The sequence below is a fragment of the Dromaius novaehollandiae genome, chromosome 1 (assembly GCF_036370855.1).
Source record: "Dromaius novaehollandiae isolate bDroNov1 chromosome 1, bDroNov1.hap1, whole genome shotgun sequence".
In the NCBI taxonomy this organism is placed as follows: domain Eukaryota; kingdom Metazoa; phylum Chordata; class Aves; order Casuariiformes; family Dromaiidae; genus Dromaius; species Dromaius novaehollandiae.
In genome coordinates, this window is record NC_088098.1 from 70,869,458 (window position 1) to 70,894,712 (window position 25,255).

General features: G+C 40.1%; 1 protein-coding gene across 1 annotated transcript in view; it reads left to right on the top strand.

The window, feature by feature from the left end:
* The window catches only part of ST8SIA1 (ST8 alpha-N-acetyl-neuraminide alpha-2,8-sialyltransferase 1), a 134,942-nt gene that overhangs the window by 12,250 nt on the left and 97,437 nt on the right, over positions 1 to 25,255 (top strand). The window contains exon 2 of the mRNA XM_026092689.2: positions 17,785 to 17,929. Within this exon, the coding sequence (XP_025948474.2) occupies positions 17,785 to 17,929 (145 nt within the window). The remainder of the gene's footprint in view (positions 1 to 17,784; positions 17,930 to 25,255) is intronic.

The window sequence follows — 25,255 nt, forward strand, 5'->3', positions numbered from 1 at the left end:
TTCCTTTGTAAAGCGTATTATTAATTGAACATTGTCTTGGCACCCAGCAAGCATCTAGCACGAACACGTTTGCTTGAGCCTTATGGACAAATGCTGAGTATCTCCAGGGTTTAGTATGCCTAGTTGGATGGAGTAATAAAAATGCATGAGATTTATTCTTTCTATCCCACTCCATTTATTCTCTGTAAATGTTTAAGCATGTCCAGGAAGGGAATGGCAGAGTATAGGACTCGAGCTAACTGATCCAAAAATGGTAACAAAAACAAAAAAGTAAACCTATCATTAGAGAAATCATGTGTTTTGATAGTTCTATTTAGACAACAGAACAAGTGAAAATACTTATCTAGTGTAGTTCAATGAATGCAAATGGTCCAGCATGTGGTAACTTGCTTATTTTTGCCTTGGGCATTTGATTAGTGAACATAGTGGGGTTTTTTCATTTTGTTTAAAAAGACAGTTTTATTCTTCACTTGTCAAACAGGCTGTTGCTAGTAAGTCACATGCTAAGAGGCCTGAATTTGTTGTTCCTCCGCCCCACCTAAACTGTGGAAGATCGTATTGGCTGGCCTGGGTAACAATAACTTCAGCTGGTTTTATAAGTTCAGGACAAATTCTGCTTTCTCTTCTGTTGCAGAACAGTAGATTTACATCACAGAAGAAAGTGAAGTTACCTGTGCTGGCACTGGGGTCAATGATGGGGTTTCTAGTAGTTTGGGCTGCCTTCTCTGTAACAGAACAAGGAACATGTGTGTAATGTGCTTTCATTTGAAATCATGGGTCAGCCTACACCAATATCAGCTTGCTCAGATCTCTGTAGATCTTAGTAAGTTCTGTCTTGAATCTGACTTCGTCATTTTCTTTTAGGTGTTTTCTTGAGCTCCTTGGGTGGCTGTGCAACCAGTGTCCTGTGAGACTCTTACTCCTTTTCATTGAAGATCACTAACTGAGTTTGTCTTAGACAAAATTTGTCGTAGAGAAATTAGACAATAATCCTAAAAAGACTGAAAAGCAAGTTGTTTCTACTCTGGAAATGCCCTAAAACAGTCTACAGATATTTCCTAAATTGTTTGATATCTTCTAAGAACAAATTTCAACAAGTTCAGATTAATGGCTAAAGTTTTGTCATTTCATTATCAGCTTTTTCGGTTCTAAAGTAAATAGGTTAAATGTTTCAGGGAGAAAATCTGAGACATGCTGGCTCTGGACTAGCTATTGAACACACAAAAATGATTTAGAAGTATTTTAAAACAAATTTACAGGCAATATTCATATAGTCTCAAGATGCGTTGTTGAAGGACTAGGTTGAATGATGTATTTAATGACTTTTTTGCTTTTTTCCTGATGTATTTACCAGATTTCTCAAAGGCATTAGTTGCTCAAAGGTCTGTTTAGGATTTTCGCTTGCTATTTCTAGCAGCATATTTTAAATATTGTTGCTATAAAAGATCATAAATAGAATGTCATTTGTGAGAAGCACAAAAATAGTTTGCTTATGTGTATTATACATATTGTCAGTGATTTAGGCATTCTGCTGGCACAAAATGAAAAACATTAATTCACAATGAAAAGTGATGGGTATTTTGGGCTCATCCTTCCCCTGAGAAAAATGGTAAACCTTTCTACTGGAAAGAGGAAGAACCAATATTTCTTTCTTTGTTTATCAAATTTTGTATGAAATTCAGTATCTTAATAGCAGACCTGCATTGGTTTACTTGTTTAAACAGAATCAATTTGTGATGACTCTATTCAAAGTTATTTTCTACAACTAGCTTTACTGTAGTGTCCTCCTTACTTATCAGAATATTGTCTGAAGGAGTATTTGTCCTTGTTATTTTTAGCAGCTCTTTGATAGAGGAATCTGTTACTACCCTATGCAATAATATCTGCACCCTCCCAGTATTAGAAAGGGGAAAAAATGTTACCAAGTCTGCAACTCTGGAGTTATCCCTAGAATTTCTCCTTCCTTCTTTCATCCTGTCCCTGTCTGAACTCCATTACTGATGTGGTTTTTCTCTTTTGTGAGCTTATGCACAGGTGACATTAAAATGTAAATAGCTTCTCACTAATACTGACTCAAGAATAACTTGTGTCCCAGTCCTTTTGAAGCTCATTACCTTAATTCTTTGGATCAGCTCCAAAACTACCTCAGTTGTCTCCATCATCTCTTCCCATTTTAAAGAGTAAGTTGTTCTATAAATAGGAGTACTAATTAGGCTTCGTTTGTGTCCCAGTTCCCTCAACTCCTTTTGTCCCCCGTGATGTGACCATTGGGCAAGAGACAGTGGGTGCTGACTGAGCAGCTGGCTGCTGTCAGGCAGGGTATGTTGTACAGCGTGTACCTATGTATACATAAAACGTGGCAGTTCTGCCAGGGTGGCGGCCATCGATTGGGGTCTGCCTTCTACCCAAGATTTCACAAAACTTATAAAATCTTAATTATTTTTGATACTTCCTCCTCTCCCCTTTCAAATGTTGTTGAAGTTGAGCAACGAATTCAGACATTAGTGAGGTGGAAAGGACACGTACGTCAGCTAGTGCCTGCTTATGCTTTGTTTCCCTAGCCTATTTAAAATCTATATCCTTTTCTCTCAGGTGTCCTCAACAAAATTCCTTGCTGGCTCCTTACACGCTGGCTGTTTGGCTTCTTAAATCTTTCCAGGCTGGTCTGGTCCCCGCGGCTCGGCAGGGAACAATGTCGCCTTTGTGACCAGAGGCAGGAAGCTTCCCACAGCTGCTAGACCTCTGTCCTCCGCACAGCAGGTTTCCCCTTACAAAATCCAAATTCGGACCAAACCGTAAACCATATCAAGCTATCAAGCAGGGAACAGACAATTTCCCATATTCTTAAGGACAAGAGTGCTTTCTTTTTGGCTTCGGACAAGCCACATAGGATATTTCCCCCTTCTCTCCCTGCTGTACTCCAGAATTTCTGACTGTTCTTACAGCAAGGATATTTTTCCACGCTTTTTCTTGGTGAAAACCCAGTTTTCTATTGGGAAGCATGTCAGAAACCTGTCTGGTGAGAAGAAGGGATTGTGGAATTGGGTACTCCAGAAGGGAAGAAAATATATATGCTTGGAAGGCAGGGAGGGAGTGAATGGTGTTGAGGCAGAGGGTCAGAGGAGCTGTGGAAGGCAGGAAGGGAGATGGAAGAGCTGTGGATTTGACATAGTAGAGGCAAGTAGTTGCAGTAACAGAAGCACTGGAAAAGAAGAAACAGTAAAACAGAATAAAGTAAAGAAATATTTATGTGAAACAGTATACAGAGAAAGAAAGACTGTAGTTAGGAAATTTTAGGAAAAATATATGGTTAAATTAGAAAGGCAATCAATTAAGAATGGTCTCTGTATGAAATGTTCAATTAAGTGGGCAATTTAAGATCAGATCAGTTAGGCAAGATAACCCAAGGAAGTAACAATTAATTAAAACAACATGGGTTAAATTAGTATAATCTCATTTAAGATTAAGTATCAAATGATTTGCTGGAAGCAGATCACTTAAGTAAACTGGAGGTCCAGTTTCAGTAGACTACATGAGGTATAAGAGAGGATATGAAATTGTAGTAGGAGAGGGCATTTTCATGCCAAAAGGTAGCAGGAATGAGAATCCTTTTGCTCTAGAGATTACTGCTGAAGCAGTGAGGTTTGGAAGTAGAGTGATGAAATGTGTGGAGTACTGCCCACTCATTGTGACTATCTCTGGTACCTGTCCTACTTAAGAGCTGCAGTAAGGAAAATGTCCATATGGTTAGCAATAAGACAGGAAAACAGCATTTGTTGCTCTGTGATTGTGTGTTGCCAACTAGACAATCCACATTGTGGATTATTGAACTTCATGTTCACTGATATTTAGACTATCCCTTGGGATCTCAGCATATCATGTTTAGGGACAATGAATTACAATGGGCAATTCTTTGGCTATCTAAAACTGGGCCTAGTTACTGCAGTTTTGGGGCGAGATTTTAAAACAAAGGCATTCTTTGTTCTCTCTGGATGTCACTGTAGTGCTTCTGCTGAGATTACTTCCTGCTCAGTGCTTCAGTAGGGTCATATGCATTGACACTAATCTGATGCATAGATAATGTATATTCAGCAATAGCAATTCAAAGTTGCATTGCGCTGAGTGGATTCAGGTATTCCAGAATTCCTTGGCCATTCGCATTTGTCTAATTTTGGCTCCAAACTGGGGGCGGGGGGGAAATCTGGGAAGCTGAGGGAGCTGCAGAAGCAGACTTTGAGCTTCTATGCTTCTGGTCGGCAAGTGCCAGCACCTTCTTCAAACCGATCCAAGTGGGTGGGAGGCAGAGGGGAATGCAGTGAAATTCTGTACATCAAGTGTGTTTGTTTGCTCTGTTTTGTTCGCTTGCTCTCATTCGTTCACTCTCTCCCCTCTTCCCCCCCACCTTCCAGTGGCTGTGGAAACACCATTTTTAAAGCCTTTGGGGATCTGTGGAGCACATTTATCAGAGGTCTGCAGCATAAATCAATTGATAACTGAAACTTATGGTATATAAGAGCACAGAAATATCTTTAGTGGGACAGAATACTAAGCGTGTCTGTTAGTTTAGTTTCCTGTCTCTGTCAAGGGCTGGCACCAAATGTTTTGTGGAAAGTCATGCAATAGATAGGGATGCATGCTGTATTCTCTCCAGTCCAGAGTATGTACTCTGCTACTCTCCTTCCCTGCTTCCCTCAGGAGCTTGAACGCCACTATTTCACAGGCCAAGGTTGCTGCTGATTATCACATCCCCAGCCAATTTTTCCTTTTCAGTGAATAGCAGAATCCGTATCAAAAATCATCCCTGACATCCTCCAGAAATCTCCTGGATTCCTTGCATTCCCACTGTGTTGCCCTTCCTGTAGATAACAGAGAGATTAAAGGCCCTCATCAGACCCAGAGTCCATGATCCAGAGACTTCCTCGAGTTGTTTAAAGAAGACTTCTTCTACCAGCAATGTGCCTTGTTCTTCTGGAACTGACAACGTGGATACTGGTGTACAAGTAAACTCTAGCTAGTGATCTGATTGTAGGGGAGATAGGGAGTTGCTCAACACCATCTGCGATTGGAGTTGAAGGGAGGGAATTTGAGAGGCCAAAGGCAGATGGAGAATGAGCAGAATGTTCCTTCCTCAGGCAGAAGAGAGACAGAGCAGTACTCGAGAGCGAGTAAAGGACATCTCCATTGTCTGTGATGATTACCTAGTGTGAGATGAAGGTAGAAGATCTAAACAAGTGCTCTGGACCTCAGCTTGACTCCTAGCATTGCTACAGGGAGAGGCACTGTATATCGGAGCTCCAAGCTGTGCGGAGACTGCATAATTATTTAAGGGCAGTGCAGATTCTTCTCCCTTCTCATGTTTGGAGTCGCATCGATCCCGTTGCCTCAGAGACACTCCATGGTTGTGAGTTCACGATTTTATCTTGTTCATAATTGCAGGTTTATAAATCCCCCTTGCACCTTGTTTCAGAACCTTTGTTCCAGTGTTTTTTGATTTAGATTTCTTTGGGTTGTGGGTAGCCTGTGAAAACTAGAGTGTGGCAGCTAATTCAGTGTAGGATTTCAACAATTCTTCAAGCAAAAATACTTTCATGTGATATGTGTGGCTGTATATGTTAAACACTTCAGGTTACACTTTTATTTAGAATTTCATAATATTGCACTATATATAATTCTCGCAGGTGTTACAAGGTAGTGTGTTTTGCATCAATGTAGTATGCCAGGCAGCCAGCTAAACAGCAACAGTTCACGTATTTACTGCTTTAGCTCTAATGAATCCTGTTGCCAGGTTTTGGGGAACATATAAGTCTGAGAAAGATGAAGAACTCAATCTTTAGAGCAGAAAGAGGAGGGAAAATAAAAATCAAGACTTGTATTCTCTGACCAGGATTGTTTCTTGTAGCTGTAGGGAAGCTGTTTTGCAACACTGGAACCTTCAGGTATCTTAAATTGTTCTCTATGCGTGCGTGTATATGCAGAGAAGATAAGTTTATATAGCTTGGAACAGGTCCAGCAGATGGCAGAAGCTGGAGAGGTAGATGGAAAGTAAACATCTTGGCAGAGTTTCCCCAGGATTTCAGGCCCAAAAGAGCTTAGTACATAAATCACATTTATGCACAGGGAAGCTGTTTGATTGTTCCGGTTAATGGAGTTTGTGCATTCCTGACTTATTCCCAGCAGTAAGGAGCATAGTATAGCAAACTATTTAGGTTAGACTGGAGTAGAACATAGTTCTTGTCTCCTCTTCACCTGTTCTTTTTCATTGCTAAGCAAATGCCTGGCTTCTACTATTTCGTCTATGCCTGTTTCGCAAAAAAACCAAACCACTAAACATTGTGGTATATGGTGAAACTTGGTGTTTGCACTGAGTGCTGCCAAGTATCAGCTGTTTAACAGTTATGGCAAGGTTGTGTGCAATGAGTTGGAAGCTGGAGCTGAAAAACATGCGGTGACCTTGTTGACTGATGTGCTATGCTTCAGAGCCCTGACAAGAAGTAGTGATATGCTTGTGAAATTCTGGGAGCTTTGGAAATGTGGGAAAAGTATGTCTTTGCTCTCAGTGCCATTTGAATTTTTGTCCTGAAAGGCCAGGTTTTTGTTCTCGGATTACACTGGCAAATTCTTTCTGGCTGCTTTGGGGAAGTGTTCAGGGGAATACGGCCAACTGTTCTTAGAGAGTTGCTTAAAGTCTGGAAGATCTCAGATGATAAGCCTATGCATGTCATTGGAAAGCAACACCTGACAAATAAGAATGCAGAATACACTTTTAGAGGAAATACAGAGTGCTTATATCCCCACCATTTAAATCCGGCCCAGGAAATTCCTGATATTTTATATGCTATGGAATCAAAATATAAAGTTGTGGTAGAGAGCAGTGAATTGGTGCTGTGTTTATAGCCAAAGGGATTTGGCTCAGGTTAGGTTGCTAGGGAAGGAGTGGTGTGACTCAGAAGCATAATGTTGTGGGTGGGAACAGGGAGAAACTCTACTGGACTCTTTGACATCTCCTGTTACATTCCAGCTACATTATTTTGCATCAGTGAGCATTGATGAGAATGGAGGTCTGAGCACATTATAACTAATCACAGGAGATGTTTTACCTAGAGTTGTAAGTTGACAGTACTGAGCAAATGGCAAGAGTTTACTTGTGCATCAGAATTTTATCCTTTCTGATGAGATGCTAGAGGGAGTTTGGTGTGTGTTTTTTTTTTTTTTTTTTGGTGCAATTTTTGTTATAAATGTTTGGAAAGGGCTTTCCTGTGATTGTGTTCCTTTTGCCGAGGTGAGGGGGCAGACAGTAGGTTTCAATGATATGTAGTCACCTAAGAATATTGAAGATTGAGATTCAGCACATCTAGTTTTAGCTAACTAAAAGTTAAATTTCTCTGTGAATGCTCCTACAATAGTTTCCTCCTGCTGTAAGTAATGAAAAGAGAAAGGTACTTCTGGACACTGACAGCTCTTTCCTCCCTTAGATACTTGTTTTAGGGTCATGAAGTCTCTTTCTGTGTTGACTATGGAAAGCCAAGATGACTAATATAAAATAGATGCCTAGCTGATGGTTGAAATTGGGTGACATCAATTTCCTGTGAGGGACTGAAACTTGAAGCACATCAGCTGACTGTTAGATAAATGCAAAGTGAGGGTGCATCCTCTGAGTGTTATCACATCACGAATAAGCAACACAGGTTATAGCTGTCACTCAGCCACTGAGAATGGAAGTAGGAGAGCTGCAAAAGTAATCCTGTGGTCCAGCAGCAAGCTGAACACTTGCTTTTGCTTAATCATAGCAGGGTCCCAATTCTGTAGTATACCCTGATGGTCATCAACAAGCTTGATTCCTGCTGGAGCTACAGGAGAGCAAGCTGTAAAGACAGAGAGGGTACTTTGTCTTTTGTTCCCAGGAGAGGTGTGGAGATGGCTAGCAGAAGTATCTCAGCTGATCTTCCCTGTTAGAATAGACTTTGAATGTCTCATTCAAAGCAAAGACGGTGAGATCTTTTCCATTGGTTTCAGCAAGTCTGGAAGACTGGCAGCAGCCCAAATTCAAATATGATGGAGTTAAAGAAGAGTGCAAGATGGTTGCCCTTTCTTTTTTTTCTGTGAAAAAGTTTACTAGAGGAAAAGATAGCAAAAAAGAGTTGGAAAGAATTGGAATGCCTGAGCTTCTAATGAAAAGAAATTCTAAATCAAATGTGCTTTTTCTCTATCTTTGAAGCCACTTAGTGCATTTAGCAAAGTATTTTCGTAAGTGTATTTGCATCAGTGCAGCTGATTTTATAACTCGTAGTACATAGTGAAGATTTAAACTGTGTTAACAAAACTGCTTCAAAAAGTTAAGCTTGTAACTGTGAACAGCAGAAATGCGAGCTCAAGATGTACTTCAGGTGAATGGTTCTGTTTTAATCTGTGATAATCTTACCATTCATTTTCATCTGTTAGAAGCCATCTGTCAGCACGTAGAAGGATGACTGAACGCGGTTCAGAAATATCTCTGACTACTCAGCCAAACTGATCATCAGCTGTTTTCAAAAGCAATGTTGATAGTTGCAGCAATTCATGCCAAAATTGAAGTCTAGTGTCAGTGCTTGATGTGGCATTAAAGCATGGCTTTGGTCCAAAATTGGACAATTACAGCTTAACTAGTGTATAATTCTAGGTATACAGGGGCAATAAAGAATGTAAAGTTTTGTCAGTGTTGTCCTTTTCAAAGAAGCTAAGCCAAGGCAGTATTTGGAACTTCATAGGGTTTTCTTTTCTTAGCCAAAAGGTAATGTGGCTTGCATGACTGGATTCTTGATTGTAATCCACCCTCTTTCTGAAATATAGCCTGTTGGCTAATTTCATCCAAATTGAACAGAATAGTAGAGGTTTCAAAGACGCTGAGTTCTTACAGGTTTCATGAAAATCAGTGTCTGGGTAGAAGAGAAGGATCAAAATCAAGATTTACTATTTTGTATAGCTCCTGTTTGGCCAATCAGCTTGTATTACTAGTTGGCTAGGCATCAGATATATGTATCCCAACCAGGTAAATCATATTCTGTCTCTTAACCAACTAATACTTATGAGATATAGGAAGCAGTTCTGGAAAAGTGAGAGGAACAAGGTTCAGCTTAAACTGGGTTTCCCTCAGTTGTAGATCTGTTCGTATGTCTTTGATGTTGGGAACTTTAAAGTTTCCCCCAAGCATGCAGCTTTCTATGTCTTTGAAAATATCTCTCTCTTTCATGCCTGTTCATGTGATACTTTTGCATTTTCTTGTCTCTGTTATGTGCACAGACAATGGCTGCCTGTTTACCTAGGGTTTATGCGTCAAAGAGCACTCCTGCTCACCAGCGTAGGGTTATTCCCCTCTTCCTTGTATGTGGTCACAGTTTTTGCACATTTTAAGATGCTGAAGTCTAAATAATGGGGGAAAAATAGGTTTCTTTGGCCAGGTCACCATCTTTTGAGGGGCATGGCTTTAACCAATCAAATTAGGAGAAAGATCCCTATAGACTTTTTTGGGTTAGAGCCTAGGGGGACTTTTGTGAGCACCTTATATAATGCTTACAGGGCTTTTATCTAGGTTGAAGAAGCAGGTGGAGAAGTCACTGTACTGTGACAATTGACTGCTTGGATCGAGGTGGTATGTATCATAGCTCTAGATATTACAAGCTCAAATTTAAGATTAGAACTGCTCAATTTATTTTTAGTGAATCTACTTCTCATGGAAGAATATAGCCATCCTGCATCCGTATTGAAACTCAGTAGTTCTTTGAGCAGGACAAGCAACAGTTTTGCTGAAAGAAGCTAAAGAAGTGGTAAAAACAACTGTTTGTTTTTATTTTTTCCCTGCAGCAGCATGATCATGTGTTCTAACTTTCCTGTCTTTAATTTCATCTCATCTCTGTGAAACTACTTTTCTCCTACCAAGTTTAAAAGATTTTAAAAGAAGAGCATGCAAAACAATTAATCCATTTGTCCTTCCCAGCTCCCCTTTGCCTCTGAATTTCTGACGAAACTACTAGTTTACAGTGTAATGCTGCCTCATCCTTCTGACAGCCCACTGTGAGAGCTGTAGGAGTTGAGCTGGAAGACCATCGTAAGAGGCTGCTTGCAAATGGGAAGTTCTTGTGTGAAGTGCTCGGGGGGGGGGGGGGGGGGGGGGGGAATGAAGAAGCTACCATCCCTCCCTTGCAGTTTGCCTTCACTGCGGAAGCCTTGGTGGGCTTCCCAGAGCCTGGAGCAGTAGGTCTGGCTTTGTGGGCTGGAATTTGTCTGCCAAACATAGATGTCTCCTTCTAGGCTAGTCACTCTCTTTATGGTCACTGGAGAGGAAAAAAGTGTCTGTTTAGTTTGAGATGAATCACACCCTAAAAGAAGCTGTTTATCTCCGCTGAAAACAAAGAAGCCCCGGAGTGGCTTGGATAGAGGTGTTTACTTTGCAAATACTGTAAATGAAGTGAGAGATGGACCCTCTGTCTTCCCTGGGATGGGCCCTCAAGCCTGGCTGTCATATTTAGGGGCTAGTGGCAGTGATATTTGCAAGGCAAAGGAACAGTTTTGTGCAGTGCCAGTGAATTCCAGCATCATGCAAGGTCATCTCTCTTGAGGCTCCCATGCTGTGGGCCTCTGCCCAGAAAGAATTGGCTCATGCTCCTGGTGGCACCAAATATTTTATTCAATTATGTTTTTAAAGGAATAGCAAACTCAGAGATATGATATTCTCAGGTTAAATAAAATATTTTGTTTCCTTTTGGGCATTAAAAAAAAAAGCTGAAGGAAAGTTATAAAGCAAAGGGCACCGACCATGGAGAAAAGGTGGAAATGTTTAATTTCTTCATTTTTCCCTAACACTATTAATTTGACAATTTTCAGCAAATTGTCCAAATATTTTGTTTTAGAATTTTTATGTTTCTCTCTTTAAAAAGTCGCATACAGCTGTCCTGCTAGGCTAATGAATGTGGTTTCCATGAATTGTTCATATTCTGAGAAGCATCTATGGCCTCTGCAACCTCTTTCCTTTAATGCAGATTGTAGCCATAGGCAGTTCAATACCCAGTTTGCTTCTGCCTGTGACCTTTTTATTATCCTGATATGTTTCTTCTCTTGGGGAGGAAAGGAGAAATGTTACATGAACCTCTTAAAACCCAGGTACCAGGAATTGCTAAAGGGATCACTGAAGTTGTCGGAAAGCTTCATAAAAAGAAAAAAAGATAATAAAGCATTTGCTTTGGCTGTTCTCTTGTTCCTTTGGTGCTTGTCCATGGTGGTGTTAGGCAGTTTTAAGGTCATTTTCTTGAATAGTTGTGCTAAGGGTAGTTTTAAATTTCGTTTCAAGTGGGACTCTGCTATAGAGAGCAGTGATGCCAAAATACTTGACAGGGCTGGAGCCAGTTTTGTTTTTGATGTGAAGGAGAAAGACAATGCGGCTCTGTGTTGTGTGACTTGGAGGTCCTTCAGTGTATCTGTTAGCATCTGATGGTGCTTGGAAGGCTCCAGCTTCTTCCTTCTGTCTCCCTGGTTCATATCGGTTACCCATGTTCTTACCACAGCTTTGGCACAGGGGCAGTTCGATATTTGAAGCAAGGATCTTATGTGTCTGATATCTACTCCCATAAGAGAAGAACATTACATTCTGCTTTAAGTTTCCTCATACTTTGCTTTCTGTCCTGCCTAAGGTGCAGGCTAGCAGGCTTTGAAGCCCTTGAATATGAAGATGCTTTGAACCCCGTGAGAATTTCAAAGCTTCAGTGGCTTCTTCAAGCTAACCCCAACTTATAAGTATTGCATTCAGCTGTGTGGGAAAGGAAAGTACAATGTGTGTGACCAAACCCAAGTAATGATTATTTTTACAATATATTCAGAAACCAAGCTCAAACTGGAGAATATAAATTGGTGCTATAAATTGATGCAACCGCACTGATTCCAATGGTGCTGTGCTGTTTTACTGAAAGACTTTTGTAGCTTTCCCTAGAGCCATAAAATTCAAAGGCTGCCAGCTTAGAACAAAGAATGGCCAAAAGTATAAATGAGTCCTAAGAAAAAATAGAGGCAGAGAATAGTTCCACTACCATGGGCCACATACAGCTGGTAGTTCAAGAAGTCCATAGAGCCTAGAGCACTGCTTGCTAGACGTTACGTGGCTATATAAGAGGACTGTTTTTATCTGTAAGCATTAGCCATTGTTGGAAACAGGGTACAGGTCTAGATTTTTTTTTTTTTATGTTCTTAGTTGGTGATCATTACTGAATGGATGAGTTCAGGTTGTGTCCAAATGTGAACTTGCACAGATCAATTCTTGACCCTTCACATTTTTTTGAATTGGTGATCTGGAAGAGAACATCTAAATATTGTTGATAAATTTTGCAGCTGAGAAAAAGAGCAGGGCAGAAATTGATCCAGGAGAAAGGCGGGTGATACAGAGCAGTCTGAGTGACCTCTTAGGCTTGCTAAGTTTTGATAAAGCCAAATGTGAAATCTCACATTCAGTAAACCAGAGTTCAGATTGCAGTTACAGATGGATGCCCCCATCCAGAGAAGCACTGACAATGAAAAAGGGTGCTAAACAGCTGATCAATTCGGTGTGCTTTGGCTTCAGATGTGGAACACATGGGTAATAACAGAGAGGTCATTTTGTCCCTGTAGTTGGCAGGGGGTGACTGCGCTAGAAATACTCTTTCCAGGTTTGGAATATTTAGAGGTGGATTTTGAAGAGGAGAGAATAGCCACAAGAATGATGAAAGGAGTGAAGAACTTTCTTCTAAACAACAGTTTTGGGAAACTCCAGCTTTTCCACTCATCAGAAGGATAGGTGGGAATGAAATTTGAGAAGAGGGGGATCTTTTTTTCAAAAAAAAGGGGGGTGTCAAAAAAAAAAAGCCTTTTGCCAGAAGCTGAACTGAGACAAATTCAAACAGTGAATTGGGCACAAATTGGTAACAGGAAAGATTTTAACCATTTATCAGTGATTGTGGTTTCTCTTCTGCCACCAAAAATTCTTGCAGCATGTTTTCTTAGGGACACATTACTTTGAAGATTTAAGAGAATTTCGGGATTAATTTTGAAATTTGAGGTATTGGAAGTGGTCAGACCAGTCCAGTTTCAGAGCCGCTGCTGCTACTAATCCCTAAGTAATTCTGATAGGGATGCCAGCACAGGGTCCCTCAAGTGTGCATGTGCTGGGAAATAGGTGTTGATTTATTTCAGAAGTCTGAGAGGCTATCAGTATAGCCTCTTGCCTGTACTGCATGATATGTAGAGAGAAGCAATTAAGCAATACGACTCAGAAAGAGCTGTCCAAACCTTCTCTACTGAGCCCAGAAGACCACCCATACTTTGGGATTCAGTTGGGCTACAAATCCATGGCTATGTGGATAGGAGTGGTGGTTTTGGCTAACTGCCAGCTGAAACTCGAAAGGCAGATTCATTTTTCTCCGAGTGTTCGGACTTATTTGATCCCAAAGAAAAACATGGGAAGCTGAGGTGAATGTGAGCTGAAATGTGAACAAAAGGAGGTCTTGTCAGCCCGAGTGCTTTGGTCTTGTGCTGTCAACGCATGGCTCAGCTTTGTAATCACTGAACATAGGCTAGCGCTATAGCAGTTAAATCCAGGGAGCTAGCCGGAATCTGACTGAAACAATTGGTTTGAATAGTTGTTTTTATCTCAAACTGGAACCTGAGCCTTGTTTGTTATTTTAATGCTGCCATTAAAGCCAAACTGTAACGGAATAGTAATAGTAGCAATAATTCAAGTTTCTTGTTATCATTTTCGAACTCTGGTTGAATGAAAAGCTGGTGCTCCTGCTCAGCATAGAGACTGCTGGTGCTTGCTGGCACCTGCCGAGGGCATCATGCTGTAGCTTCTTCTTCTCTCCAGTGTGTGCAGCCAAGCCTTCACTTTTACACTGGCGCACTGCTCTGCCATCCCCAGTGGGGACCTGCTTTTAGTGCAGGTTCAGTGAGTGGGATGGGTTTTGTTGCAAAACTGCTGTCCTTTCTGGACAGAAAAGGGACTGTTGCAATGTCAGGGCCCTTAGGACAACAGTAGTCCTTAAAAGTGCTGACCAGCCTCACCTGGGATCCCCCTCCACACTCACACCCACACCCTCTGCCCAGTGCTCCAGGAGCCCCAGCTAAGCTGCAGTCCTCCCTCATGGGGCAGCCCTGCTCTTGCTGCTGTCTGACAAGCAGTGGCCCACCAACCTGGCCTTTTCCTCGGTGCTGTGCGTCCCTCTTGCACGAATTTAAGGAAGGAAGAACTGGAGAGGAGAACTGAGCAGCTACTGGGTGGCGCGGTGCCGGCGCTGCTTGCACGCCACTTGTGGCACAGCGTCGCCCCTTCAGCCTGCCATGGGGAGCTGATGAGAAGCTGTGGTGTTGTGCTGGGGGTGCAGGGACTCCTTCTGCATCTGCGGAGAAGCCACAGCTAAAGGGCTGTAATGATGTAACTTTCTGGGTGACAAGCCATGCTGGGGAAGCGCCCATTTCTGCTTTAAGACGTTGTATTTGCCAATAGGAACCCATCTTGAACTAGTTACTGAGCCATTACTAGCTGGGACTGGAGTCAAACCAGAATAACTTTAAGCATAGCTTGGCTTCCAAACTTGAAAGTTTATTGGTTTAAGACCAAGAGTAAGGAGCTTGAGATTTTCATCAGAGTCTTCCATTGCCTTTGTGTATGAATTTAGGTTTACACTTTTCCAGGAGGTTTGGCCATCCTCTCTGGTTTCAGGTGATGAAGGGTTGCTTCGGGAGGCAAATCTCCTGATTGTCCCCAGTTATCGCCCTTCAGTAACATACTCGGTATGCTACAGCCGCTAACAGGCATTCTCTCTGTGGGACCAGACCAGAGTTAGTCTGCAGTACGTCCCATGAGCACTTTATATTGTGGGTGTAGGGTGCTCAGCCCCAGCTTTTTCACTCTGCCTCTTTCGATGTGCAACACCTGCTGATAAAAATCCTCAGCAAAGTATACCATGAGGATATGGCTAACATCTCCAAATTGCTGTTCGGCTCCCGCCTTGTGCACAGGTTGCTGCTTAAGTTGATGTGCGAGGGCCGCTTAAGTGTTGATGCCCTGCCTGGTGCCCCAATTCAGGCTGAAATCGTAGAGGCCGGAAGTGAGATTCTCGGAGTAACTGTTCTGCTTCTCTCACACACAGGGTTTGTCTCGTAAGAGCTCTCAGAGCTAAGTGCCCCAAGTACCTTTTAAATACCAATATTGAAGTCATTTAATTCCCCTCTTACACAGGTCTCCACTGAATTGGAGGTAAATAATGTACTTTTGACTGAAAATTTCATCCTGTGAATGAACAGATGCTTGCAAAGAGTTGAAATCCTTGGCTAAAAGCTGCTGCAGTTCTGTGAATTCTAGTATGATATTTTAGCCATACATTTTAATCAAGGTCAGCAAATCTGTTCAGACCCTGTGATCCTGCAGAATAAAGCACATGTGAGTGCACGAGATTTTTGTGCTAATATATACAGATGCATAATGCTTGAACTAGTGACCTGCACATCTCTGGACCTTCCAGGAGACACCCACTGCTTTTCCTAATAGGTTTATTAATAAAGGACTGTGTGAAAACTGGAAGAATGCATTTTGGGGGAGAGGAAACGGGAGGTATATATTCCTAGTAAGATGGTCGGGGAAAAAATACAAAGAGCTGCTCCTTAGCTCATCAGTTTATCCTGGCTAAGGAAAGGTTTGTTAGTGTAAGGCATTCTCTGCAAGTTATCTGTTATTTTTGTGCTTCTTGCTTAGACCACACTTCCAGTGAAGGACTGAGTCGTAGGCTTTCACTTGGAAGTTTTAATTTTTTAATACAGTCGTTCTTAGAGACTTCAGCTGATCTTGGGTTGCCTTATGCTAGTTGCTGTAAGAGGCAGTCACTTTCCTGAAAAAATTGCACTGGGATAGAAAATACAAAGAAAAGGAGGGGAAAGTGAGGCAAAAATGAATTTCTTTCCAGTTGACAGGGAGTTAAATAGCTTGCCAAAGGCTGCAAACTGGAGTTTGTGGGAAGCCAGAAAAGTCTTTGCTCACCTATCTTTTATCTGGAACAATATTGTATGCTCTGCCTGCCTTAGCCTGTTTTGCAAAGGTAATTTGGCGAGGGATTTCAAATTTCCTTTAGTTTCATCTTCACAGTGCTGAGGTGAAGGCTTTATCTGAGCATCAGCGGAAGGATGACGTGAAGCCTTTCTGTGGTGGGTGTAGGTTAACCCATGGCGTGTCTAGGAAAGGAAATTGCCTCTCTGGTAACATTACTGTGTATTCTGGTCAGAAGGGAGGCAAAACAGCTTTGCAAGCAGCAGTTTAAGGATAAATAGCTCCAGAAACAGTTTTGTCCTAGACATTTTTTTTTGCCATGCAACATTTTCAACTTATTTCCTTTTTTGCAAAGATTAAAATGAATCCACTCTAATATTCTATCACTTTTCAGCTGAAATACGTATGGAAAATAGTATTCACACAGTAACAGAAAACTGAATTTATGGAGAATAAAATTTTTGATGGGGAAAATATTGATCTTTTTAGTATTCATTTTTACAGAAGAAAAGTAGTTGTGAAACTTTTGTGTGAATGACAAATAAACATTTGTGTGAATGACTTCTTGCTTTTGAATAGAATTTCCTCTTTAGCAAGGGAGAAGAGTTATACCAAACATTTAAGCAGTCCATAACAACTAGTCTCTAATAACTGTTTTTCCTCTGCATGCTACCTTCAGTTCTTCTGCAGCCACTGGAAATGAGTTCAGTCTGTTTAGGACTCTCTTTAAAATAAATAACAAATTTATATAATAATAAATATCAATATATCACTATGCTGTAATGACATTTTATAATGGAGATTTAACATATATCTATTAAACACTGATATGAGGATCACCCCTCTATTAGAGAGATACTCCCATGCTGGCTTTAGAAAGATACTGTATTCCTACTTTGCAGATGTCTAGAGCTTTTCATCATTCTAGTTTTAGGATATTAATTGCTGAGCTGGCTGTGTTATAGAATTTTTGCTCAATACAAGCTTCAACCACCTAGCTAGGTCTCAAATTCCTAGTCAAGCTCAGTAACAATTATTTTGGGGAAGTGCATACGTAAGAAGATAAGCAGTTTCAGTGAGGAAACAAGAAGTGTAATAACCACAAAATATATATAGTGAACTGGGATGGCTCAAGTTGGACTTCATTTAGACGGCAGGCTCTAATACTGTTGTGATAGTAGCACAAGGGTATTTAGTAACTGGAGAGGAATGCCATATGTTTCCATACTTAACTTACACAACTACTCTTTATGAATAAGTTTTCTTATGCTTCAGATCCGATTTTCAGAGGTGGTTCTCTGATTTCTGTATGTGTTGGAGACTGGTGATTTTTATTGATAAAAATTGGTTGAAAAGGACAGACTTTCTTTTGATAAATCTTGTTCTCATTTTTATGCCACTCAGAAGTGAATGGATGGCTTACATTTTTTACTGGCTATTTCTAAGACTTTCCAGAATAAAAATAGGACTTGTGGCTCTTCTGCAAGTTAAAAAACAAAACAAAAAACAAAAAAACCCCAAACCCATGAAGTTACTAAATCAGAATATGAATTCCTAAATATTCTCATTTTCTGGATTCTCTATTAGTATTTATTGTTCTGATGTGCAATGTAGAATCAGCTATTGTTCATCAGATAGCTGCGAAAATGGTTGGCTCAGGTACCTGGACTGTCAGTTAAGGATGGTCTTTAGAGATGATGTGGCAAAGCTCTGATTAATGCATCTCTTTCTCTTTTTGTTGCCTTCCTTAGGAAACTCCTGGAAGAATGTTGTGACCCTGGTCAGCTCTTTGCCATGACAAAGCAGAACTCCCCCATGGGAAAGAATCTCTGGTTTGATGGGGAATTGTTATATTCTTTCACTATTGACAATGCAACTTACTCTCTTTTCCCGCAGGTTAGTAACTTTGTTCTTTCCACTTTAATTATTAATATACTAAATGGTAACATGGTGCAGATGAATGTAAATGGGCTAAACACTTGTGTCAAGAAATAGTGCATCTTCATTTCTCAATACAGAATGCTCTCCTCTCCTTTTTTACTTCTATGTTCTGAAAATTATGAAATAGTGAGGTGTGTATTAATATTTCCCTTGTCACTTTCCAGGATGCATCCCTTCAGATAAAAGAAAGTGATGAGATTGGGATGCCCTTCTTGATTTTTAAAATGACGATAAAGGCTGGCTATTTTAAAAAGGTGATTTCTGTATTTTAGTCACTGATCATGCTCATAAAGCTAGGTTTCAAACTCTGACAGCTAGAAACTTCCCTTAGTTAAACAAGGACTGAGAATCTTACATAATCATGTGTCCTCAGAAGCTGGCACTTTAAATAAAACATCAAATCTGGCAAGATATGTGATGACACTATGTGAGCTGGCAGTGCTGCAGAACTCAGAGGTGAATCTTGAGGAAAACTTGCTTTGCTCGCGTAACACTTAGAGACCTGCCAATGTTATTGGCATCAGTCTTTTTTTTTTTTTTTTTTTTTTTTTTTTTTTTTTTTTGTAACTCTTTGAAATGGCAGCTTCTGGCCTGTATTTAGATCCAAGTTCAAACTGATCAATTCCCTTGATGTTGGTAGAATTTGGCTGGGTTACATTAAAAGGGAAAAGTGCCTAGAGAACTGTAATTTTACCTCAGTTGCCCTGATGCAAATTATCTGGAGTAATTCCTCATCCCTTTCAAATTCTCATCTAGAAGTACTTCAGTTTCAGTCTGCTCAGCTAAGGGGTGATGGCAGTTTGTATAAAGGTATCCAGGTTACTTTCAAGTTAAGGAAGTTTACTGACGGCAAGCAATGTAAGCCCAATAACAGAAGCCGATAACATGACTTAGTCAATTCTGGTTGTGTTTTGAATATTAGAAATGGTTTGTTGTCTTTCAGGAAAGGTGTTTTGGGATAAGAGTAGTCTTACGAAGTGCTGGGAATTTGTAATACTGATCTAGGCTTCTTGTATTTTTAATTAATATATGAACTGATTTTAAATAATCATTTTATTATATTGACTTTCGTACATGAAATCAGATCTGTTTTATTTTGCTGTAGATTAAAGGAAAGCCAACCATCTGGAGATGATTGATTTACATGTTGCTTTAATTTCTTAAATAAAAGGTATAAACACTCTTTAAGCCTCACAGTTGCTGTTTAGCCATTCACACCAGGCTATTCATTTGTTGCTGTTTGTTATACACCTAGTGGAGTTTTTATTTGTTAAACTTGTCGTGCAAATATAACATTAGAAAGTTATCTTTTTTAGTGAGTTTCCAGATCTCAGCAATAGAGCTACGACTTGCCAGTCTTTGAATTGGTTTCTTTCAGTGGAGAGAGTGAGGGAAACTGAGGTATGGGGAAAAGGAGGTTGGATCCACCACTTTCTGTGTCAATACGTTCTCCAGAGAAGCAGTGTGACAGCTGTGTCTTGTTTAGGCTACAGATCTGCTGCCTTTTCACTTGGTTGTGCCTGTTGCAAGGAAGCAGTTGCTGGGTCTGTGCCTCCCGTGTGCTCAGCTTTCCTCCGATGTAGTCCACAGCTGCTAGCTCTCTGCAAGCTAAATAAACAAGTAAATGCTGAAAGTCTATGGAGAGTGCTTTTCCTGTCGCGCAGCTGGAATGAGGCTGCCCTGCTGGAGTGAATTTCTATCCCTACCTCTGAGACTGGTAGGAAGCTTATAGTGTGCCACAGAGTAGCAGTTGTAAATCTTTTTTATGATATGCTTATTATGATTTGTTGCTACAGTATTTCTTTGTTTCTTGGAGATAACTGAAACCCTTGGTAGAGCTGTAAACTTCATGCCACTCAAAGATATTGGCAGCAACCACTGAAAATACATACTTCTTTTTTAACATATCAAAAAGCCCTACCTGGGTGGTTCAGAGAGGTCATTCTATTTTGTGATGGATTTGAAAATCCATCTCAGTTTGGAAAAGCTCAGATTTGGTTTTGTTTGGATTAAAACCTAGTACTCTGCCTAGCCACAGCAGTGTCCTACATCCTTTCACAGAAAATTGCGGAGTACCAGATGGGCTCCTTCAGAGAGGTAATTGCTGGTTAGAAAGGAGTTATGATCCTGGTTGCTCCAGCAGCTTCCCAGCTCCCAGGCCTGTTCCCAAAGTTTATTGGTTGGCAGGATCGGGAGAGAGGACCTGGGAAGCACTGGGAAGACAACGTGAGAGACAGCATGAGCTAAGGAGTTGGGACTTCAGGGTCCCTGGATCCCCTTAGGCTTGCCAAGCAAGCTGCGAAGGAGGTGGCTAGCTGTTGTTGGGAGGGGAGGAAGGAGGGGAGAATGATGAATTTTTATGATGTCCCAACTCTAAAATAGTTCTAAAAAGCAATTCCAGGACCAGTTCTAGAAATATTATTCTACTAATCGATGGGTACTTCATTGCTGACAACTGCTACTCACTGCTACTCCCCCCACCACACCACCACACACTTTTTTTTTTTTTTTTTTTTTTTGTAGTTACCACTTTCTGTGGCTTGGTTTGTTATTCTCATGTATTTAGCCCAGAGGAATTCTGTAAACCTCTGTCTGATGAAACCCTGTTAGGCTTAAAAGCTTAGGGAGACTTACTAGTAGTGAATTCTTAAATGAAATATTTTTCTATCTCTCTCTCTGTTTCTAGAAAAATACTAGACTAAATTTTTCAGGCCTTTGCTTTGAAGAATGGCTTCTATTAGTTTAGTAGCAACTGGCAAGCAATTTTTGTGGAGATGAATATTCCTTTCAAAAGTATTCGGAAGCTTAAAACCACTTAGAAAATATGGGTTATACTCTGAAATGCTCAGGGGATGTAACAGGAATGTAAAGGGCCACAGCTATGTTGATATAATCGAAAAAATATTTCCTCCGGGATAAATAAATAAATAAATAAAAGCAAGCTCCATCCACATCAATCTCCTGGGCTAAAGCCATTTTGTGCTTGCAGAAGATTTCTCTCCTCAACCCTAAACCAGTTATTAACTTACAGCATAAAGTAACTCAAAACCAAATGGGAAACTTGCTATATTTTATGGAATAGAGTAAGTTTGCTATGCATGAATGGAGACTTATGTAGAAATAAGTATCTCAGGCCTTAATATGTAAAAAGTCACTTATTATTGCATGTGAAAAATACAAAATAGAATATTTTTCTTCTGAGTAATTTGTGTAGATAAAGTTATTACAGCTGGTTCAGCATTTTCTGATGAAGAGCTTTTCAACTGAAAAATGCTACAAACTTTTTGTATCAATTCTTTGATTTTCAAATTTTGTTCGAAGTGAAAAGATTAAAAGGTTTTGGTGGTGTTAGACATTCTGTTTTACCATTTTTGTAATGTAATATTTCAACTGATTTTTTTAATCCACCCCGTTGGTAGTTTTTTTCTAAAACATTGTTTGATTGTATTCCCACTTCTTTTGATAGACCAAAGGAAAAATACATTAAAAGAAAAAAAAAAAGTCACTATGTGGAAAATTGCAGCATTCTGACTTTCATTTCAGTTTATGGAAACAAAATTTGAAGTTGCAGAGTTTTCCGGGAAGCAACAATTCCAGTTGCCAGACGTGCCTCCTCCTACTCTTCCCCCCTGTGTCTGTCTTGTTTTTGCTATCGATTTCTAGAATTACATGTTTTGAAACAGAAATGAAATATTACACAGAATGTAAAATCTTTCCTCTCCTGGAGAGAAACTGCTGGTGGTTTATTATCAGTATCTAAAGGACGGGCGATGACACGGGACAGATGGAAAGGCTCCTCAGGGGTATTTCCTTCACAAGATGTGGCCCATCATGCCGCCTCCATGCAGTGAGAGTGGAGATCCCATCTATACCTCATCTCCCAAATGTACAGTGGTGGCGTTGCCTGGAGCTATCGGATAATGCAGTGTGATTGCTATTAAAATTGGACTTTTTCTGACAGCAGCTTCATTGTGTTACCTATCGTGATCTGCAGTGCTGCTTAGGAGGCAAAGCATTGCGTCTGCATATAGAGGTAGGTATAAATTAAATATTAACAATAGCAGGTTATTCTTACTCTGTGCATTACCAGCTTTCTACAGCTTTATGTGTAGGCCTGAAGTTTCAGTATTAGCCAGTAATTTTGGCTTTGTGGCTGAGGACACTGAGGGTCTAGAGTTCAGAGATGCAGATCACTCTAGTCCAGCTGAAATCAGTGGGATGGGTGGATAAACCTCTGAATAACCAGACTGCAATGGCTCAGGCTGGACACTGAAGGCCATGGTGACTTGTAAACCTTTTCCTCCCCTGGTATGGGCCAAATCTTATACTGAAAATGGATCTGCATGTTGGTAAGCATTCAGGAGTCCTATCCCTGAGGACATATAGATACGCACTTCTTATTGTTGAGCCTAGATGTTTAGCCATGTAGCTGTGGTCCTGTTAAGATATATTGAGACATGACAGAAGGCATGACTAGTATTTGCCACCCTTTCTGGTTAAAATGGAAGAAAACAGGCTTCTACATATTCTCACAGCAATTTTTAGATGCTATGAGTAAATGTGATGTAACCGTAAGAGGAGTCAGGATGTAACTCAAAACCATGTGAGAGAAAAGTGAACTAAAAGTCATCTGCTTTTAAGGTAGAGAGTGAAAAATATCCTGGTCTCAGACATTTTCCAGAATAATTTTGCACTCCTTCCCATCTTTTTCTTCCCCCAAAGTTTCCAAACCAAACTTCAGACCTCTTTACCATCAGGGAACAAACTCACCATCCTATTGACCTGTTTAAGCAAATTGGTTTTTTTTACTTGTTGGCAAAAGCTTAAAGCAAGATTTTGAGCAGAACCAAGATGAATTTCCAAGCTCCTCTCTCCTCCTCCCAAAAAACACCATGGAAAGGTATTATTTTTGGAGGGAGAGGAGAGAATACATGTCAAGAAAAATTTCAAACTTCAGACTTAAACTTTTTCTGATTTTATTGCATTTCACTTGAACTAATTAGAGACATTAAGGTACAAGTAAATTATTTCAAATTACTAAAACATAATTCCCCACCTGCTCCAAATCTCCAAAAATTTCACCTGAATAATGTCATCAGGTGGGGAAATGTCTGCTTGCAATGAGCTTCTCATAAATAATCATCCTTTCACAAATGGTCTATGAGAAATCTAAAGGAAATAGCTTCAAACTGTAAATAAGTTTGGGAAAGTTGGCAGTTGTTTCCGGACACACCAAGATCAGCAGAAAGGCTATATTTGTCAAATTGTTAATTAGAGTTTATTCAAGGTGGCGTTAAAGTTCAGATTCTTGCCTTTAAAATAAAGGCAGGGAAAATGTTACTGCTTTACTTTTAAGTGCAATACGGAGACATCCTCCGACATTTTCTAGTTTATCAGGGTGAATGCTGTGTTGTAAAACAGGGAATGATTTTATGATTTTCAATACTGCTTGTGCTATATGATATGTTAATAGGCAACACTAGTTTTTAATCCAGGGTACCTATTAGAATCCAGGAGCATGTTTGATTTCTCTTGGTTGCTTACAATATTCCTCATTTGGCCAGAGATTTTATTGTGTCCTTTTCTGATGCTGGACATGATTGTCAGTGGAGTGCTGTGGCAATGCAAGTTCCATGGTCCTACAGTTATAGCCTGCAATTAGTAGAATATTTTGTAATTATTTCAAAAAATGCAGATTTGGAAAGGGAGTTTGATGTAAAATATGTGGGCTTTTTCCCTTTTTGTGCAGGAAAAAACATGCTCTGCATGAGGAAGAAAATGGTGGTTTGATTTAAGTAAAAGGCAAGGGCTAAGAGCAGCAAATATAGGAAATTGTTAGAAATGTAGTTGCTCTGCAGAAACAGGACTGAACGTAAAGTTAGATCTGTGTAAGAAATGCAAACCACATTAAGAGGAGAATTTAGTTTACTGAAGGCAAACCCTATGTGTTGTTCTGACTGATATTAGACCCAGGTGACAGAGTTGACTCTAAAATGGTGTATAAAATGGGAAACCACCTGAAGTGAAGGGGTTAGGTTTTGATGGACTGCAGTGTGTCCAGGAGATAAGAAATTATTAACTTTGGTGTTGACTTTGGTAGAAGTGTTTGGCAGTTTCTTCCGTTAGTTTTTGCTAGCAATCTAAGATGTCGAAGTACTCTGTTCACAGTAAAGCTTTGTTTGTAATTAATTGCTGTTTGGGGAGATGTATTAGAACATTGGCTGAATCATTTCTGTCCTGATTTATTTTTCTTGCCCTCCTGGGTAGGGGCATGAGGTGCAGACCTAATGTTTATTGAGCAACTATTATATTTACTCCTGTTAATTTTACTTTCTAAAGGGTATTTTAGTGACTAATTTTGAGTTATATTTAGCTAGCATTTGGGAGAATTCCTTGGTGCTGTCTTGGTTTCCCCACAACCTTCCTCCTCTCCCCATTTTTTCCTGAGCACAATGTAATGCAAACTATATTCTTGGTTGGGGCTACATATATTTTCTTAAAATTAAACTGTAATAAACATGTATTATTGCAAACATCAAAAACATTGTGTGTTAAAATGAGAAGAGGTAGTTCTACCTTGTGAAATGACATCCACATTTTAGGAATACAGTTAATAGCAAATCTTCCAGATTGGCAAGTCATGTCTCTAGTCAGCTTAAGCAGTGTAATGCCAACCAAGATATGATATGCTGTCTGTTGAGGCCTGACAAATTCTGATCTTTTTAGAGCACGAGACTTCCCTTCTTCAGTACTGGGTAATCTCTCTGGCAATTGTTATCAGGGTAATTGAGATCAAAATCTAGCTTAACCTTGGCTTAGGTGAGACCCATACCCTCACGCTGAATGTTGACTAATTAAGAACTGTGGAATTGGACCTTTTTGTGCAGCCTGCTAGCAAAGCTGGAGTAGGTCATCAGCTATTACATCTGGTCAATTAAGCAAAAACCACAGTCCGTCCAGAAGTACTCTGTATAGACAAGATGCAAATATACTGGATGGTGAAAATCAAATTTATGCTAAAAAGGGATGTATGAGATGTAATATGTATAGTTGGGAGTAATACTAGAGGATGGGCAACATGTTTTTATTGAAGCAAATTGAAAGAGAATGAAGAGTGGCCGTCTGTCCCTGTTGATCACCAGATACTTTTTTTGGTCTCTCTGGGCTTGCAAGAATGTGTTCAGCAAAGCTGTTTAGCCAGACTGTATTTGGCAAGGCTGATTTTTCTGGAGTTTATCTGCAGTAATGCACATGCTGTCACGAACACCACTCGTGGCCAGC